Source organism: Vulpes vulpes, chromosome 3, assembly GCF_048418805.1.
Source record: "Vulpes vulpes isolate BD-2025 chromosome 3, VulVul3, whole genome shotgun sequence".
Taxonomy (NCBI): domain Eukaryota; kingdom Metazoa; phylum Chordata; class Mammalia; order Carnivora; family Canidae; genus Vulpes; species Vulpes vulpes.
In genome coordinates this window covers 19,558,028-19,577,932 of record NC_132782.1, presented here as the reverse complement: position 1 = coordinate 19,577,932, position 19,905 = coordinate 19,558,028, and the positions used below count along the sequence as shown (strand labels likewise).

The window sequence follows — 19,905 nt, the reverse complement described above, 5'->3', positions numbered from 1 at the left end:
GGTAAAAATACTTCTCAGGCTGAGCAATCAATCACTAACTGCTGGCTTTCAGAGTGGTGGTTGTTTTTTTTAACAAAGAAATTGAAGAGCTGAACCACTCTACTCTTTGCTTCCCTGAGAGAGAGGAGGCAGAGAATGGATGGAAGAGAGTAGAAGCCTGGAACTAATGCTTATTCAATGGGACACTTTGCCGCTAATTACGCTTCACTTGAATAACAGTACGTGGGAGGTGGGCAGTTTGCTCCAGCTAATGGTGCACCATGGGACAGGTATTGCCTGATGCGGGGAGGGAGGCTGGAACAGCCACCCCAGGGGCCCATAAAACCAGTTTTATGGAAGAAGCCACCTTTGTTAAAAACCAACCCCAACCACATGTGGAATTCTCCGATGGTAGATTCGGCACCCACCACACTCTTCTCAAATTCATTCAGTACAAAAGGCCCATGGGCTCCGAGTCTAGAATGAACATTCGTCCTATCCTATATGTAGAATGTAGACTTCTGTGATTTAGGATGATCAGTGTTTTACACAAACAGCTGAGTATCTACTGAGACCTAGAGACCCTGATCCAAATCATTCCACATAGATGAGGGTCTGGTTTATACAAAAACAGAGGGGGTTGCTCACTATTTAAAGCAATCCATTCCCTACTATAGGTTTGGTTTTTTTTTTTTTTTTTTATTATTAAATCTAACTCATGGTGCATTTAAAACACAATGCGGTTCACACTCAACGCGTCAAGGGTATAGCAATCATGTAAAGTGAGGCACCCTGTAACACTGTTAGCCCTCAGCAACTCCCCGGGCTCCAAGGCCCTGGGCAGCCCAGCTGTCACTGCCACAAACAGGTGGTGTAAAACAATAGCTCCACTGAGTCGACTCACTTTCCAAACCCTCCAGCAGCCAAGCTTCCAGCCAGAGAGTGCCTGCGAGCAGCACAAGCCACCGCTCTGACCCCAGTCCACACCGGCGTCCACGGCCCATGGAGCCCTGGCCGCTTCTCCTGCTCCTTGGGCTCTGCTCAGGTAAGTGCCAGGGCTGAGGGGCTCTCCAGTGAAGCATCAGAAGTCCCCAGGCCAGTTTCTTGCTTCTTTGATGGGAACACAGAATGGCAGGGCTGTATCAGCCCGAGGCTCCTCTGTCAGTTTTTCACTCCTGCTGGCTTGATTCAGTTTGTGGATAAAGATTGCTAGTTGGTGTTATCCCGTTAAAATAGGAGCTGCCAGGTCAAAGTCTATAAAGTGGACATGAAGATCTCTCCCTCCATCAGTGTCTGGCATCGACTCACCCAGCTGATCAGACTCAGCACCCCTTCCACCCTCCCAGAGCGGTTTTCATATTTGAACAACTATAGGGACTCAGAGTGGCATCTTTTAATTACAGACAATATGGTGAACAAGTCCTTTTGCTGCTCTGGGAGATTTCTGATCATGAAGAGGACTGATTGACAGCTACATGTGCCAGAGAGAGAAACCTATGAATAATTGCAACTAAACTCTTTCCATAAGAGATTAAATATTTGGTCTTTTTTTTTTTTTTTAACTTCTGAAGCTTAAAAAAAAAGTTCGTATGAATGCACTTCTGCCTACTGTTTTACTCCATGTGGGTTTGGGTTTGAATTGAAACTATAAAACCTTGCACAGCCCTTGACCTGCATTCCCCTCTGGAATGTGTCACAACACAGCAGCTGAAATGCAATCCTTAATCCCAAACTTCCGGTAGGGGGAAGTAGGAGATGTTTGCTGATTGCTTCATATAAAAGTTTACTGGTGATATCATCCCACCTGAGAAACAAGGCGGCTGACATTCTGTGATTTCTCTTCTCTAATATTGCTCTGACACAAACACAGGCCTTCTGGGCGAAAAAGGTAAAGAGCTTTATTATTGATGTTTTTCAAGGGTAGAGTTCAGGGAAATAATCTAAGCTCAGATAAATTACAGCTTGTGGGATTTGGACTTGAGCCAACCCAAACTGGCCTGATGGTGGTAGTGTGTGTGCAAGAATGCGTGTGTGTCTACGTGTGTGTATGCATGCGTGTGTGAGCACATGCACGTGTGTGTCTACATACACATGCACCTGCAGACATTACACTCAATGAGAATTCTTCAGCGATATGCTTGCACATAAAAATCCTTAAGCAATCTCTTAGGACACCAAAGACTTCTGGAAAATGCATATTTACCTATCTAAATAGGTGTGTGAGATATATCTAGATCAAACCTAGAGTTTCCTGGAATCAATTCACATAGAGGATCACAGAAATTTTGAGCTAGATGAGGCAGTCGCACAACTTTGTTATTACAGAGAAACCGAGGCTGAAAGACATGACCTGCCCGAGGTTACTTAGTTTATAAATGGTGGAATGTGATCAGTGGGAGACTCGGTTTATTACGTGCCTAGTCAGAAAACAGCCTGGAATTGCCAAAAGTAGCAAGAGATACAGCACCAGGTTGAGGTAAGAATGACCCAAAGTGACTGGTAAACATTTCAGAATTCCTTTTGCCCAATCCAGCAGGCTGTTCCTCCATAAAAGTGCAAATCGAACCAGTATGGTACAGAAAGAACACTGTGAAACTGTGGCTGGGTTCCCCTAGTTAGAATCAGTTCTTTGTGGTCAAAATTCTCATTCACATCAAGGACACTTTTTCTTATGCTAGCTTACCATATAATGACCTCTGTTCTACTCACACACCACCTTTCATTACAACCTTTTCTTCTCTTCCATCTCTGGAATCCTAAAGATCGCACTGCCATATTACTTTCCAGCTTGTTCCTAGCTATTTATGTAAATGACAAATGTCAATTTCCATGGGGTAGAAAGACAGGATCCATATCAGATTCACCTCTGAATATCTCAAAGCTCTTAAAGCAATGCTTTGTATACAGTAAAAGCTCAATAAATGCTCGATGAGTGAATTAACGTTACCACCAACTGAATCAAGATTACCCATATGATCTCGCTGAAAAGAAAGACTTTGACATTATTTATTTGTTTGTACGTTTATCAGTTTACACCCTGTCTTTAAGAAGGTATTTACTGTGATTCATTAACTCCACGGAGAACTGGTCCAACTTTCCAGACCACATTGGAGCTGAGGACAGAATCAAAGAATTCTGACTTCAAGTCCTGTATGTTTTCTCTCAGTCTGCCCTTTTTCCTTTTTCCTCCCACAAAGAGGAAGAAAACAAAAACAAAGCAAAAAAAAAAACCCAAACACCACCAATGAATCCAATCTAAGAAATGGAGACTGGAGACTTCTCCAGAAATTCCTTAGAAATGCCTTAAGGAAGGAGGAAGGTTCCTTGCTATTAGTGAGCCTGAGAGAGAAGACGTGAATGTCGTTAGAATGCTGGCCAGGCCTGTCTCCCCAGTCCTCCCCTTCTCCCTGGTGGACCAGAGTTGGCCTGCACAGTTTCCCTGCTTCATAGTGTGGGCCATCTGCTCTATCTGATGCTCTCTAGTATGTTCTTCCTGTTAACAGGAAATAAACAGTTACTTAAAAATAAGCAGCCCAGGCAGTGTCAAAGCAATAGTTTCAAACTCAGTGGCCAAGGCACTTGGTGACCCAGGCCAGTACCCTGCCCCCCACCCTGTGCCAGGAAGGGCCTAGGGCGGACAGGTGTGGAGGACAGAGGATTGCCCTGTCTCAGGGGCTCAATAGGGTGACAGCAAAAACTGGATCTTTGAACAACATGGCCCCTTGAAGTATCATCAAATGCAGGTGGTTTGGGCGAGATGTTATGAGTGAGTGCTGCACGTGGATGCTTTTGGGTTCAAAAGGTTTGGGAAACTAGAAATGAGGTAGGTTAGGTCAGGGATTCCATACATAGAGTCCCAGAAGGTCATAATGGAGACATCTAAATACTGAAAGCCTCAAAAATCCAGATGGAAATGATACATTTATCTTGAGGGAGGTAGGAAAGAGCACAGACCTGGGGTCAGACTGCCCGCATTTAGAGTCCCACCTCCAAATAGCTGGGAACCATGAACACAAGCAACTGTCCAAATATCAGTTTTCTCACTTGAAAACTAGCGGTAAAGACTTATCTTGTAGAATTATTATAAGGATTCCATAGAATAATACACATACAGGGCCATCAGTGAAGCTCGACCAACAAAATACACAGTTCTTTGTGAGTATGAAAATGTTTCAACTCATTGCACAAAACTGGTAACTTCAAGATGATCCAAAGTTCTGGATGAGAAATAGCGGCTGAGAGCAAGGGCTCTGGGCTTGAATCCTGGCTCCACCATTTATGAAATCTGGACAACTCACTCAACCTCTCTATGGGCCAATTTCCTCCTCTGCAAAGTGAGGACAAGAACAGTACCTACCCCACCCAGTTATGAGGATTGAAAATAGTACATATAAAGCACACAGAAGAGCGTCTGCTACGTTAAGTTGGATATGCTAATTATTTTCCTTAATTAATAAAAACAGGAAAAGTAAATACTTTTTACTTATTTTGTTGACCAACTCTCACACTTAGGATTCAAGGAGAAAAATAATAACCTGTCTTAGAGGCAACAGACTCACACTACAGGGGAAAAAAGGAAAGCATCTCACTCATTCCATTTTTAAAGTTGTCTTGGCTGGAGGAGAAGGTATGGTGGCTTCAGCAATAACCTGCGGAAAGGGGAGATCTGGTTACATGCATTAGGGCAACTGGATCGTGTGTCTGCTTCCTCTCCTAACCCCGAACAGGCAATCCCCAATCCGCGTAAGGCTTGAGTTACAAAGATCCTTCATAAGGCATTTGTTGGAATTTGGAACGCTTTTTCTCATGGGAATAATGCTAGGCGCAGTTGTGCAGTTTCCAGGACAGCCCACAACACACTCTTGGTATCTCGAGTTAGTGCAGGAGCACAGAGCGAAAGGACAGGGCTCCCTCCAAGCTCTGCCCTAGCCACGGACCTTGGAGACGTCTTCCAGCCTCTCAGATCTCAGGTGAGAATGCAGGTGTGCCTGCCTCACCAGAGGCTGATGAGAACCATGTAACACTAGACATAAAAGGGCGGTGGGGTCTAAGAGGAGTAGGTGACATTGCTCACCATCCTGAAGGGAAATGCAGTAAAGAGTCCTAGGAGTCACTCATGCTCCAGATAGTAGCCCCAGATCCAGGTCAGAAAAGCACACGGTTTTTACTCTATGCTCACTTAACATGGATGTATACTCACCAGCAGTAACTTTATTTTTTTAATTACAGAAAAATACACAGTATATCGAATTTGCCGTGGTAAAATATACGTTATGTAAAACCACCATTTTTAAAAAGATTTATTTATTCACAAGAGGCACACAGAGAGAGAGAGAGAGAGAGAGGCAGAGACATAGACAGAGGGAGAAGCAGGTTCCATTTAGGGAGCCTAATATGGGACTCGATCCAAGGACCCTGGGATCATGCCTTGAGCCGAAGGCAGACACTCAACCGCTGAGCCACCCGGGCATCCCTAAATTACCATTTTAAAGTGTATGATTCAGTGGCATTAAGTACATTCACAATGTTATGCGACCATCACTGCTATCTAATTCCAGAACATTTTCATCAGCCCAAAAGGAAACCCTGTACCCATGTACCCAGTAACAGTTACCCCCCTCCCTGTTCCCTCAGTCCCTGCTAACGACTAATCTGCTATCTCTATGGATTTACCTATTCTGACTATTTCATAGAAGTGTAATCCTACAATATGTGCCCCTTTGTGTTTGATTTCTCCCACTTGGCATATGTTCTCAGGGCTCATCCACATTGTAGCATAAATCAAAACTTCATTCATTTTTATGGGTAATACCCACTGCACGGATATGCCACAATTTGCCCATCCATTATCTGCTGATGGACATTCGGATCGTCTCGATCTTTTTTACCTCTCACGGATAGTGCTTCCGTGAACACGGGTGAACAAGTTTCCGTGTGGACAGTCCTTTGGGGGATATTCCTGGGAGTGGGATCGCTAGGTCAGATGGTCACTCCGCATGGAAGCCGTGTGCCAACCTGTCTCCCCCAGCGGCTGCACCGTTTCACATTCTCACCAGCAACACACGAGGGCCCCAGAATCTCACCAATATTTAGTGTTTTTTGATTTTGTGAATTCTTGCCATCCTAGTGGGTATGAACCGGCATCAATTTTTGGCTGTTCAGAGCATTGTGAGAGCTGAGGCCAGCCAACCGGAGATTTCATTACCCCAAGACTAGACTCTGAAATACGGAGACTGGCTTTTGTGTGGACTCTTCTCCTTGTGTGTGTGCACCGAGCAAACCTGATTCCACCAGCAGGTGTATTAAGGAATGTCATCTGTTCAAAGCACAAGTGTCATGATAATCTGGCACACCCACTGGGAAGGGACCACACCAGCAGCTGCGACTGGAAAGGAACTTAGAACCAGAAAAGCTGCACTGGGAGCCCTTCAACACGGGGGCCTGCGTGCCTTCCATTAGCTGGTCACGCCTCCATTACTCATGTCAGGGTTTGTGGAGGGTGGGGAGCGGAATCTGACAGCATGTGTGTCGTTTGCTGTCCCAGCTGGCGTCGTCGTGGGCTCTGAACATGAGACCCGCCTGGTGGCAAAGCTATTTGAAGATTACAACAGTGTGGTTCGGCCAGTGGAAGACCACCGCCAGGCTGTGGAGGTCACCGTGGGCCTGCAGCTGATACAGCTCATCAACGTGGTGAGACAGCAGCCCTCGGGGCTCCCCACGCCTCTCACCCTAGAGCACCCTCCCCTCTGCTCCCCTCCTTACCCCTAAAGATGGGGTCTTATCTTTTTTTCAGGATGAAGTCAATCAGATTGTGACAACCAATGTGCGGCTGAAACAGGTATACAGCTAGATAAGTGCGTTGATGTCATCTGTATTCAGTCTGGAATGTAACCTGGGCCCAGAGGGGATCAATCTGGGTAACGGGGATGCATACCAACATGATGGAAGTAAATATTTCCGTGTCATGGGATTATGGGTCATATTTGCTGGTACCTGTGTGTGTGTGTGTGTGTGTTTTTTTTTTTTACTTTGTGCTTTGTGCATGTTAGTTCGCTAGGCTACCGCAAACAAAGCCACAGATAAAGAAATGTATCTTCTTGCACTTCTTGGGGCCAGAAGTCCAGAATCAAGGTACTGGCAGGACTGGTTCCTTCTGAGGGTTGTGAGGGGGAATCTGCTGCAGGCTTTCCTTCTTTGCATATAGTTGGCCAAAGTCACGTTCGCATGGCATTCTTCCTGAATGTGTGTGTCTTCAAATGTCACCTTCTTTAGGGACATGACTCATGTTGGATGAGGGCCTACCTCAATGACCTAATGTTTTTTTTAAAGATTTTACTTATTTATTCATGAGAGACAGAGAGAGAGAGAGGCAGAGACACAGGCAGAGGGAGAAGCAGGCTCCATGCAGGGAGCCCGACGTGGGACTCGATCCCGAGACTCCAGGATCATGCCCTGAGCCAAAGGCAGACTCTCAACCACTGAGCCACCCAGGTGTCCCTCAATGACCTAATTTTAACCTAATTACCTTGATCAAGACCCTATCTCCAAGTAAAGTTATATTCTGAGGTCCTGGGGATTAAGACTTCAACATACAAATTTGGGGGGAGACGGTTTAGTTCGTGACCTTGTGTCATCTGAATGTGCTGCACTGGACACACATTATTTTTATAATGTAGGAGAACACAGAATTTTTTTAAAAGATTTTTTATTCATTTATGACAAACACACAGAGAGAGGCAGAGACACAGGCAGAGGGAGAAGCAGGCTCCATGCAGGGAGCCCGACGTGGGACTCGATCCTGGGTCTCTAGGATCACACCCTGGGCTGAAGGCGATGCTAAACCACTGAGCCACCAGGGCTGCCAGAAAATAGAATATTTTTAAAAGATGACGTTGCCTCCTTGAGGGAAATGTTCACAATAGGGTCATTCTCCTATGGGCAGTGGTGGGTAGTGTGACATGGTAAGATGTGCCACTACCCAGGGGCATAACCTGGGGTACTTTGTTTCCCCATCTGTAAAATGGGGTCAATAATCACTCTTCTCTCATAGGATTGTTGTGAAGACTAAATCATGAATATATGTAAAATGTTCAGAACAGTGCCTGCATGGAGTCAGTACTATAGGAGTGTTGGCTGTTATCATTTATTAAAGTAAAGCTTTAGTTAAGCTGAATTCTGAATCAAATCTTTTTTACTAGAGCACAATTTTTGTCAATATCTGAACTATCATACCCATCAGAACTCTTGATAACCTTAGATTTTATTTATTTCTGAAAGTTTTATGTATCTTAGAGAGAGAGTGAGAGTGAGCGAGCGAGCGAGAGCAGGGAGGAGGGGCAGAGCAAGAGGGAGAAAGAGTCTCAAGCAGACTCTGCGCCAACCCAGGGCTACATCCCATCATGATGTGAACCAAAATCAAAAGTCGGACACCCAACTGACTGAGCCACCCAGGTGCCCCTTGATAACCTTAGGATTTTTTTTTTAATGTTTTTTAAGCTCTTTTTATTAGTGAAATATCTTCATTTCTAGCAATGGGTGGATTACAACCTAAAATGGAATCCAGAGGACTATGGTGGCGTGAAAAAAATTCACATTCCCTCGGAAAAGATCTGGCGCCCAGACCTCGTTCTCTATAACAAGTAAGCAAAGCAGACAGGCTGCGGAGGGCGACATTCCTGGGGCAGGTGGAGCCCAAGTGCCCTATCGGAAGGGCTGCCGCTCTCAGTATGCTTCTCACCAGCGTTCACATTAAATAACCCTTAAAAACCAAGAGCCAAGTTGACATGCTAGGGGTGCCATATGGTGTCTCGTGTTATGAATAGAAACAATTATCAGAGCCAAATTGAATCGGGGCTGTGGGGTGGGGGGCATTTAATCCCCGAGAGCTCCTGAAGGGTGTATGGCAACTATCCAAGGAACCCAAATTCATATAATTGAGTTCCTTGGAATTAAATGTCCTTCCTACCAATAGGTCTGAACCTCCCGGGGTTGTTATCCATCACAGCCTCACGGCATCCCAAGACATCGTGTGCTGCTGATGGCCCGGGATGCCTGCGTAGCCCATCCACTGGGCTCCGTGACAGACTGCATGTTGTGAAATTATAATGTGATTCAAGACACTCTGGTTTAATGACAGGTTCATTATCATACGCCCTTCATTTGTCAGGGAATGTTCATTTCAAAGAGCATCCTTCCCAGGGAGGAGCGTCGGCCGTCGGCCTAGAGGATTTGCAGTCTGACATTCTGCAGCGGGTGTCGGTCGGTCCAAGCAGGCTGCGCCTTCTAGCAGAATGACCAGGGAGGGCCGCAAGGGCTTGGGAATGGAAATGACACCCTTTAAGACCGCCCCTCCTACACTGACTTTCTACTACATATTTCCCAATCATACCTGCGATTCAAGCTTGAGTCAAATTATCCAATCATTTGTGTAACCTTTTTGGACAAATACGCTGAGAGAGCAGAGTGTCTTGTGTTAAGTTTCTCTTTCAGTAAGAATCTAAGAGAAGCAATTAAAATCCTCAGGTCCTCTTGACAAGCTCCCTTAGAAACACCCTGGTGTGGAGAGAACCGTGTTTTGCTTGCTTATAGAGGCAGATCTAGATGATCCTGTGGCCCTCTGCTCTTTGGGGCTCTTTTGAGAGGGTTCAAAACCAGTTTTTTGGATAGAGCCTCACCTCTGTCCCAGGGAAAAATCAGTGGGAAGAAAATCTCTTGAATTATGAAGTGAGGCACCGATATATGCCATATGTCCCTGAAAGTCCCCCAGGGCAGACCCCACCCACCTGTTCAGCATCTATTCTAATACCTTTGGCCAAGGCTCCAAGACACAGGCTGTTTGGAGTCAAGTGGACTGCCCACCAAATATGGCCTGCACAAGTGGCTTATTATTTTATATTATCTACCACGGTAGATTATTTATTTATTTTTAAATTAGAAAAAGATTTTATTTATTTGAGAGCGAGAGAGGGAGAGCGCACAAGCAGGGCAGGGGTGGTCAGAAGGAGAGGGAGAAGCAGGCTCCTTGCTGAATGGGGAGCCCAAACACATGGGGCTCGATCCCAGGATCCTAGGGTCATGACCTGAGCCAAAGGCAGTGCTTAACTGACTGAGCCACCCAGGTGCCCTTCTACTATGGTGGACTTTTTAAAAAAATTTTTAAAATTTATTTATGATAGTCACAGAGAGAGAGAGAGAGACAGAGGCAGAGACATAGGCAGAGGGAGAAGCAGGCTCCATGCACCGGGAGCCCGACGTGGGATTTGATCCCGGGTCTCCAGGATTGTGCCCTGGGCCAAAGGCAGGCGCTAAACCGCTGCGACCCCCAGGGATCCCTATGGTGGATTTTTAAAATGAAACTTAGTGCCAACATCTGATAATTGAAAAATATCACATTAAACTCTGGAGTTTTGTCTCTCTAGAAAAATCCCTATTCACAAACATGGATATTTTGGATTTTTAAAAAATCTAGATTTCCAGCTTCCGAGGAAGAAACCAAGTATCTGGCAGTATTAGGCCTTCACTCACAAGAGGACACTACCGCAAAGCTGAGTGGTGCCCTCCTGAGAGGAGAGAAGGCTCTCCCCTCACCCCTCACCCCTCACGCCTTCCTCAGCTGCCTGGCCCTGGAGGCATCTGAGTTTGTGTCTCCACCCTGAGTTCTAGATATTTCTGAAAAAGAAAACAGAACCCTTCTTTATCTCTTTACCATAGTCATGAGCCAATGGACGTGTTTTTATTCAAAATTCCTGGTTTTCTTTCCCAATTAACTTTCCAAGTATATTGGGGAAGGGATAGATGGAGATCAACACTACAAATACTACTGAGAACTGGGAAAAACACATCTGGTATATAGTGTTACCTGTTATTTCTTTAAAACTGTAGCTTCCCAGGTTCTCCCCCAGATATTCCAATTTAGTGCTTAGATGGTGCTCAGAAAACTATATTTTAAACAAACACCCCAGTGATTATCAGACAAATTTGGGAAATGCTGCCATGAATAAAAAGTGACACTGCACGAATGAAAGCATCTATAATTAGCACCTGAATAATTAACAGCTGTCTCCTGCTAACATCCCCAAGCAGAACTGAAGGCTCATCCGTCACTTAGAGTCATGTTCCTCTTTGATCCCAATTGCAGTGCAGATGGTGACTTTGCCATTGTCAAGTTCACCAAAGTGCTCCTGGACTACACGGGCCACATCACATGGACACCTCCGGCCATCTTCAAAAGCTACTGTGAGATCATTGTCACCCACTTTCCCTTTGACGAACAGAACTGCAGCATGAAGCTGGGCACCTGGACCTATGACGGCTCGGTGGTGGCCATCAACCCGGTAGGCGCCAACCTCACTTGATGAGGCTGGATGCGGGAGAAGCGTAATCCAGGTGTCCAACTCTGCCCCTCCAGAGTCGCAGGCTCTCAGCACCAGTTAGAACTTTGGGGATCATCTAATTCAGCGGTTCTTTTTTTTTTTTTTAATTCAGCAGTTCTCAATTGATGGGTGTGCATGGGTACACCCGGGAGCTTACAGAAATTCCTATGCCCCGGCTCGGTCCCAGGAATTTTGGCTTCATCAGTCTGGGGTGGGACTAAAGCACGGAGATGTTGTCAAGCTCCCACGTGACTTGAATGTGCAGTCAACGTGGAGGATCCCAGTAGTCCAAACTCCTCTTATCTTATAGGAAAAGGCTCTAAGACCCAAAATTGGAAGAGATCCTCCTGGGTTTCTTCCTGGGTATGTGACGGCACTGGACTCCGTTGTCTAGTGCAGCTGAGAGTGAAACCCAGCCCTCCTCAGGGTGACACAGCTTTTCAAAGTTTCATTTCATCTTCTCAGGAAAGCGACCAGCCCGACCTGAGCAACTTCATGGAAAGTGGAGAGTGGGTGATCAAGGAGTCCCGGGGCTGGAAGCACTGGGTGTTTTATGCCTGCTGCCCCTCCACCCCCTACCTGGACATCACCTACCACTTCGTCATGCAGCGCCTGCCCCTCTACTTCATCGTCAACGTCATCATTCCCTGCCTGCTCTTCTCCTTCTTAACCGGCCTGGTGTTCTACCTCCCTACGGACTCAGGTGGGTGTAGATGCTGTGGCCGCTATTTGTGGATCCCGCTGGGGTGTAGACTCTGCTGTTGCCACTGGCACATCCCATGCTGTTGTTTTGGGGGAAGCCATAAATAATCATGCGCTAATAAACAAATACAGGCGGACAGGCCCAAATCATCACGACTGGGAAGACGCACTTCCTGAGTGGCCACTTTCAGTGGCGAGTCACCGTGGGTAGCGCTCGCAGCTGGAGCAGTCTACGGGGCGGGCACAGGTGGACGTGACCCTGGAGGCGCACACACACAGCGCAGTCAAGTTAAAATGCATAACCACCAGTACTTACTTGCTGAGTACTTACGGTGTGCCCAGAAACGTGCCGGGTAAGGCCTGGGTCACAGGTCACTCCCCCTATGGCACCACTTGCTATATGCTGGTGAATCCAAGTCTGGCCTTTTTTGCCCACTGCTTGACACTTGAAAATAGCTTCTGCGTGTCTGTTTTCCAGATGGCAGAATCTTTATCCATGAGACCATACTTCCCAAGTGGCAATTCTCTCTCACATATCAGCCTGGGCAACTTCCCTACCTCCTACCGGGTAATCACACTGTGACATAATTTCCTCAAAGACCAACAATCCACAGCAAAGGGAAAAAAGGGGGCACGAGTGCCTGCTTGAAGGCACTGCTCATAAACAATTTAGGGCAGACAAGTAGGGACAAAGAAAGGTGGTCCCAACAGTCATCAAACTTATGACAGGTAACAATTATATCAAAATGATAAACACACAGACACAAGCCCAACTTTTATTTTTTTTATAGATTTTATTTATTTATTCATGAGATATACAGAGAGAAAGAGGCAGAGACACAGGCAGAGGGAGAAGCAGGCTCCATGCAGGGAGCCCAATGCGAGACTCGATCCCAGGACTCCAAGATCAGGCCCTGGGCTGAAGGCAGGTGTTCAACTGCTGAGCCACCCAGGTGTCCCCCAAGTCCAACTTTCTAACAAGGAAAAAGGAAAAAAGATTCATATGCGCTCACTCATTCAACATATTTGCTGAACAATTATTATGTGGCAGGGCCACAGTAGAGAATAAGAGAGAATTTGCCCAACAAGGGGTGCCCATCTGGCTCAATCAGTAAAACATGCAATTCTCGATCTCAGGGTTGTGAGTTCAAGCCCCATATTGGATATAAAGATTACTTAAATAAATAAATACAATCTTAAAAAAAAAAAGAATTTGCCCCACAGAATGCATGTTGTACTTACAACTGTATTTATTTTTAAACAAATGATCACAAACACAATCTTTGTTTTTTGACTTTCTAATCAAATGAAGCTTCTTAAAGTGAAGGGATAAAATGCCAGGCAGGGTAATATGGAAACCAATCAGAGTTTCTGTAAATGTGAAATGATTTAGGCTTGGAAAGCATTTAGAACAGTGGGAATGCTTGATAAATTATTATTAATTGAGAAATTTGGTATAACTTGATCACTATTTCATATTTATAATTCTGCCCTTTTTTTTTTCACTTTTAAAAACTTTCCTACCCACTAGGTAGACTTCTCTTCACTGGGTAGAATTGATTATTTCTTGTTTGCATCCACTCTGTATCCTGTAGATACTCCTAGCATCTGGAAGCATCCAGTATGGGAGGAGAATAGGGCAACCCAAGGGTTTCCCAAAGTGAACGGCAAGATCAGCCCCAGGAAAGTCCCTTCCAAAGTCTCTTTAATGGGGCACCTGGGTGGCTCAGTGGTTGAGTGTCTGCCTTTGGCTCAGGTCATGATCCCGGAGTCCTGGGATCGAGTCCCACATCGGGCTCCCTGCAGGGAGCCTTCTCCCTCTGCTTGTGTGTCTGCCTCTCTGTGTCTCTCATGAATAAATAAATAAAATCTTTAACAACAGCAACAACAACTGCATCTAAGGTGGTCAGTCCCCACAAAAATACTCCAGTGCCATTTAGCCCCTCCTTCTTTGCTTGCCACACCAAGACTCTACCAACAACTCAAGAGGGAGTTGTTCCCCTGAAAGTATACGGCCTGGTGAAAATATCTTGGGGCAGGGAAATCCCAAATTACCCTCTTAGATGAATTTGAAAAACTAAGTAGTTCATTGGTTTTGATCCTGTACCTTCCTTTCCTAACGACAAAATGACACGCCTACTTCTGGGTCGCCCATCCACTGGTGGGTACCAAGTAGGTCAGGTTCAGTTTTGGAAGGTTTATGACATTCTGCTGTATATGGAAAAACTACCACCTGGAGTCTAGCTTGTCACTCAGCTTGGTGCACTTGGTTCCTGAGTTCTTCCAAGCAACAGAATTCTGGAATATCAAGGGTAGATCACTAACTGCTGGGCAGCCTCTAATGAGAAACGCCTGCCACTTGCCATTGTCAGCACACTTAACGGTCCTTACGGTCTCATAGGACCAAATTCTGCTTAAGAGATTTCCCCAGCATCATGTGGGCCACATTGCTCTCACCCTTGGGTTCTGTGGTACATGAGTTTGCTAGAGCTGCCATAACACAGTACCCCGACTGGGTGGCTTAGGCAACAGGAATCTATTTCCACACAGTTCTGGAAGTCAAGACGTCTGCAGGTTTGGCTTCCTCTGAGGCTTCTCTCCTTGGCCTGCAGATGGCTGCCTTCTCCCTGTGTCTTCACCTGGTCTTTCCTCCGTGTGTGTCTGTGTCCTAATCTCTTCTTCCTAGAAGGACACCAGTCTTACTGGATGAGGGCCCTCCCTAACGAGCTCATTTTGACTTAATAACCTCTTTAAAGGCCTCGTCTCCAAATGTAGTCACGGTGCTGAGACTGAGGGCTTCCACAGATAAAACTGAAGGGTACGACGATTCAGCCCATGAGTCAGCCCATAACAAACGCACGCTTGTACCTCTTCCTCATTTTGTCCAGGAGAGAAGATGACTCTAAGCATCTCTGTCCTGCTGTCTCTAACCGTGTTCCTCCTGGTCATCGTGGAGCTGATCCCTTCCACCTCCAGCGCCGTGCCCTTGATTGGGAAGTACATGCTGTTCACCATGGTGTTTGTCATCGCGTCCATCATCATCACCGTCATCGTCATCAACACACACCACCGCTCCCCCAGCACCCACGTCATGCCCGACTGGGTACGCAAGGTGAGTGAGCGAGGCCCTGCAAAGTCTCGCCCTCCAGAACGCGGCCGGTGGAATTCTGGCTAACACTCGTGGGTACTTAGGACCTGAGAGTCCTTTCTGGGGATTTTTAGGGGATTTCTGGAAGGAACTTCCTTTAGCCTCTTTCTAGGGATAAATAACTCATGTAATCTCTCCAGACACAGAAGAAAAACAGAATTACCAGCCCCCTTCAAATTCAAGCTTAAATAATCTCTTCGATGAGGGAACGTGAATAAATCACTTTTTCTTCAGATGCTGTGAAATTCTTGAGATTTCTGTTCGTATGTCTTCCAATCTCTGAACAGACTGCTTATATTTTGTGGGGAAAGTCATCTGCCGAGAATAGAATAAGGGCTAGAGATGGAGGGAGTGCTTGACAAGAAATTGTCAAAGAGTGAGTTTGAGTAAGGGACTTGGTCTCAAATATTTACATTATTGAAATTTAAAATGTGTTAACATTTCAAATATGTCAGTTTTTAAAATAAAACTTCACAGAGACGCTAACATCCAGGGTCTTTTCTGTGGAATGCAAAAGCTTTGTCATGAATTGACAGAGACACTGCTGCTTGCAACGTATCCTGTGGGGAAGATAATCAGGCCCTGCATCTATAAAGACTCTTAGGACCCCTGGCAACCCCTATGTTGCATTTCTTCAGGAACAAGAAATAGAAGAAAACGGTGTAGCTGTGAAGGAGGCCGGACCCTTATATATTCTTTTACCCAGGAAGACCTTTTCTTTAATCATACTGTCCTGCTAACACATCACTGGCTTCTCATGGAGTCCAATAGCTGCACACAGGCTCTCTCCAGTGGCGAACTGCTCACATTACAGAATCATCTCTATTGACTATAGTCATCTGACAGGCCACAGGGTATGCCTGAAGGAATCTTTGAGAAAATCTCGTGTAGTCCTTTTATTTTATTTTATTTTATTTTATTATTTTTATTTTTATTTTTATTTTTATTTTTTTTAGTCCTTTTATTTTAAAGACAAAGAGGCTAAGGCCCAGAGAAGCCGAATGACTTGTCCAGAGTCACACTGCTAAATTCAAAGTTAGAGTCTGATATTTGCTTGCCCTGCTGGCAATAATTCTCATGCATGGATTTCTTTTTTATGTTAGGTTTTTATCGACACTATCCCAAATATCATGTTCTTCTCCACAATGAAAAGACCATCCAGAGAAAAACAAGACAAAAAGATTTTTACGGAAGACATTGACATTTCCGACATTTCTGGGAAGCCAGGGCCTCCACCCATGGGTTTCCACTCTCCCCTGATCAAACACCCCGAGGTAAAAAGTGCCATTGAAGGAGTCAAATACATCGCAGAGACGATGAAGTCAGAGCAGGAGTCCAATAATGTAAGTTCTATGGTTTGAAACCCACACCTCCAGGTTTGGATGATCAAACACTTGACCACGGATGGGCGGGTTTGTCTTGATGGGTAGGCTGGCATGCAAGAGGCTGCTGCTGACCTGTGATGTGCATCAGCGACCATCTAGCTCTAAGCCGCTGAGCCATCCCATTGTGAACCATCTTTTGGAAAATAAAGATCACAATGCCAGCCAAGGGACGTCTAGGGCTTTGAGATCTACAGTTGAATGGGCCATAGACGATGCATAACATGAACACTGTGTGTCGAATGACCACCTTTAGGAAATTCTAACACTTTTCTCTCTCCCAGGCGGCTGAGGAATGGAAGTACGTTGCAATGGTGATGGACCACATCCTCCTTGGAGTCTTCATGCTCGTCTGTATCATTGGAACCCTGGCTGTGTTTGCAGGTCGGCTCATTGAATTAAATCAGCAAGGATGAGCAGAGCTGAGCACCGCACAGAGCAGAGAAAGGCGGGGAAGACAGGAAGATCTGTCTACTTTGATACAAGCTCATTTACCAGACATATAATTTTCTGTATTTACGATTAATGCCAATGACTTATATTTACATAAGTTTATGGCCTCAAGTATTTACACGTTGCTTCTCCTTCAATCCTGCTCTGTCTGCCTGGAGAATGAGCCTGTTTTAGTAAATGAAATAGATCACTAACAGGAACTATTCATTCCCAAAGGCATCTGGAAGAGTTTTGCCCAGAATAACCAGAATAACAGGTTTTCTATTGGTATGTTTTTTTTTTAAGTTTTTAAAGCAAAGAATGTACCCTTTGCTTAAAAGTCAGTTTTGCACCTACAAGTAAGCCCATCTGCCAGTCCCCAAGAGATAAAGCATTTCATTCAGAGAGAAACTTTAGAAAGGCAAGAGGTAAATTCTAGAACAGCCACCAAGATGCAAACTGCATCAAAACCCCAAACTTTAAAGCAGATTTCTAGAACTGGGAGGTGAGGGAAGGGCTTCCCAGTCTAACACAGCACCTCAGTGTGGTGCTCAGGACTTGAGGAACATAGCCAGCTAGTTTCCTGAGCTATACTGAGTGTGAGGGCCAGGCACTGTGAGAATCATCTCACAAATGTGGTTTTATTCCATCCTCCTGACTTTTCATGCTGTCCCCATTTTATAAGTGAGGCAACTGCACTTGAGAAGCTGAAGCTCATTGCCCAAGCTAGCAAGTGGAAGAACTGAGAGTTGAAACCAGACAAAATGTGGATTCAAAGCAGCTCACGGTTGGGTCAGCTCATCTGTTCACTAGCTCCTGTGGCCCCTTCCCACCTGACCTAGGCCATCCTGTAGCTCTGCTCTGGGTTCTGAGAGCTTCAGTCTTAGTGTCAACCACCTTTCTGCCTTCCCAGTTAAACCTCCTGGCCTTTCCCCTCCCCATTCCTCAGGCAGTCATGTTTGGGGTTTTAGTTCTATCAGTGAAATCAGAAATGTATGCACATATCACCACCATTTCTAAAATTCCAGACAAGTGAACAGGAGAGAAAATGATTTTTCTTCATAGCCACTTCCCAGCCACAACATAGTTCACTCCAGAAGTGGAAAGGGGGTAGCCCTGGGCTCTAGGTGGCCTGTCAGAACCCAGGTGGCTTCAAGCTGCTTCTCCAAGGAATTCTCAAGCACACACCCATGGTAGGGCACAGTGCCTTCGTTTTAGAGTAAAGTCAAGGGAAAACAGTTTGGTGGTTCCTCAAAACACTCAAAGAATTGTCATACGATCCAGTAACTCTTCTCCTAGGGAGATAACCCACCAGAAGTGAAAGCAGGGACTTGAACACACCCTTGTATGCCAATGTTCACAGCAGCATTATTTATGATACCAAAAGGTTTCAGAAACAACCCGAGTGTCCATCAGTGGAAAAGCAGTATATACATACTATGGAGTATAATTCAGCCTTAAAGAGGAACGAAATTCTGATGTATATTACAATTTGGATCGACCTTGAAGACATGCTTGATGAAATAAGCCAGACGCAAAAGGACAAATCCCATGATCCCACTTAAATGGGGTACCTAGAAAAAGCAAATCCCTAGAGAGAGAAAGTAGAATAGAGATTGCCAGGGTTTTAGGGGGAGGGGTGAGTTATTGATCACTGGGTAGAATTTCAGATTGGGATGATGGGAAAGTTCTGGAACAGACAGTGGCAATGGTTGCATGCCATTGTGAATATACTTAATGCCACTGAATTGTACACTTAAAAATGGTTAAGATGGTAAATTTTAAGCATATTTTGACACAATTAAAAATAAAGAATGAAAATAATGGTAAAAACCTGTCACATTATATATATGTTTACCACAGTTAGACGCCAAAAAAGATGGGACGCCTGGGTGGCTCAGTGGTTGAGTGTCTGCCGTTGGCTTAGGTCATGATCCTGGGATCCTAGGATTGAGTTTCCTATGGGGCTCCCCATGTGAAGCCTGCTTCTCCCTCTGCCTATGTTTCTGCCCCCCCCCTCTCATGAATAAATAAAATCTTTAAAAAAGAAAAAAAAGACAGATGACCAAAAAAGAATTTGCTCTTTGCCTAATCTGGTCTAGTCTCCCAGGACCGACTATTGATTTGGAGAAGGAACTGAAAAGTCACTTCCATTCTCCTTGTCTTAAGGATGAGGAAACAAAGTCTTAGGGAAGTGACCTCCCTCAGGTCACAGAGTGATGTGATAACAAACCAGATCTCCAAACTCTGTTCTTGCCCTATGTCTGTTACATCAAATAACCCCTCTTCCCCCACAAAGCAAAGCTCCCCAGCACATACCCCTTGGCCCAGCAGAGCCAGCCTAAGTGGATGCCACAGTGCTGCGGCATGTAGCTCCATCAGCCACTAAATATGTCCCATCAGTCTGTCACCATGTCAAAGGCTTTCATCTGGGGCACCAGGGTGGCTCAGTGGTTGGATGTCTGCCTTCGGCCCAGGGCGTGATCCTGGAGACCCGGGATCGAGTCCTGCATCGGGCTCCCGGCATGGAGCCTGCTTCTTCCTCTGCCTGTGTCTCTGCCTCTCTCTTTCTCTCATGAATAAATAAGTAAATAAATTTTTAAAAAAGGTTTTCATCTTTGGAATCTCTTCCCTTAGTGTGGGCTTGGTCTCCAGAAAACCACTGACACAATGGGAAGGGAGGCAGGGGGTGCTGGGATCTGTCTCCCCACTGAGGGGCGAGAGGCATTTGCTGAGGGCCTGGCCCCCCTGTGCCCACCCGTGCAGCTCTGTCGATGAGGGTGTCTGCATAGCAGGAGGCCTTCTTGGGAAGTAAGGAGCATCCTGGAACCGTGACACAGGCAGGTAAGTGCTGATGGGGGTGCATTTACAGACTGAGGGTGGACGCAGA

At 45.6% G+C, this 19,905-nt stretch overlaps 1 protein-coding gene across 1 annotated transcript; it reads left to right on the top strand.

The window, feature by feature from the left end:
* The first annotated feature begins 903 nt into the window (after positions 1-903).
* CHRNA1 (cholinergic receptor nicotinic alpha 1 subunit) lies at positions 904-18,848 on the top strand. The gene is made up of 9 exons (XM_025994006.2): positions 904-1,024; positions 6,524-6,669; positions 6,773-6,817; positions 8,509-8,618; positions 11,117-11,312; positions 11,817-12,054; positions 14,942-15,165; positions 16,305-16,544; positions 16,868-18,848. Exons 1-9 carry the CDS (start codon positions 982-984, stop codon positions 16,997-16,999), a joined length of 1,374 nt encoding a protein of 457 aa, XP_025849791.2. The 5' UTR covers positions 904-981; the 3' UTR covers positions 17,000-18,848.
* The last annotated feature ends 1,057 nt before the right edge of the window (positions 18,849-19,905 follow it).

Coding starts and splice junctions, on each gene's coding strand:
- CHRNA1 (XM_025994006.2), top strand. CDS start 982: ATGGAGCCCTGGCCGCTTCTCCTGCTCCTTGGGCTCTGCTCAG. Junction 6,670..6,772: donor TGATACAGCTCATCAACGTG/GTGAGACAGCAG, acceptor TCTTTTTTTCAG/GATGAAGTCAATCAGATTGT. Junction 8,619..11,116: donor GACCTCGTTCTCTATAACAA/GTAAGCAAAGCA, acceptor TCCCAATTGCAG/TGCAGATGGTGACTTTGCCA.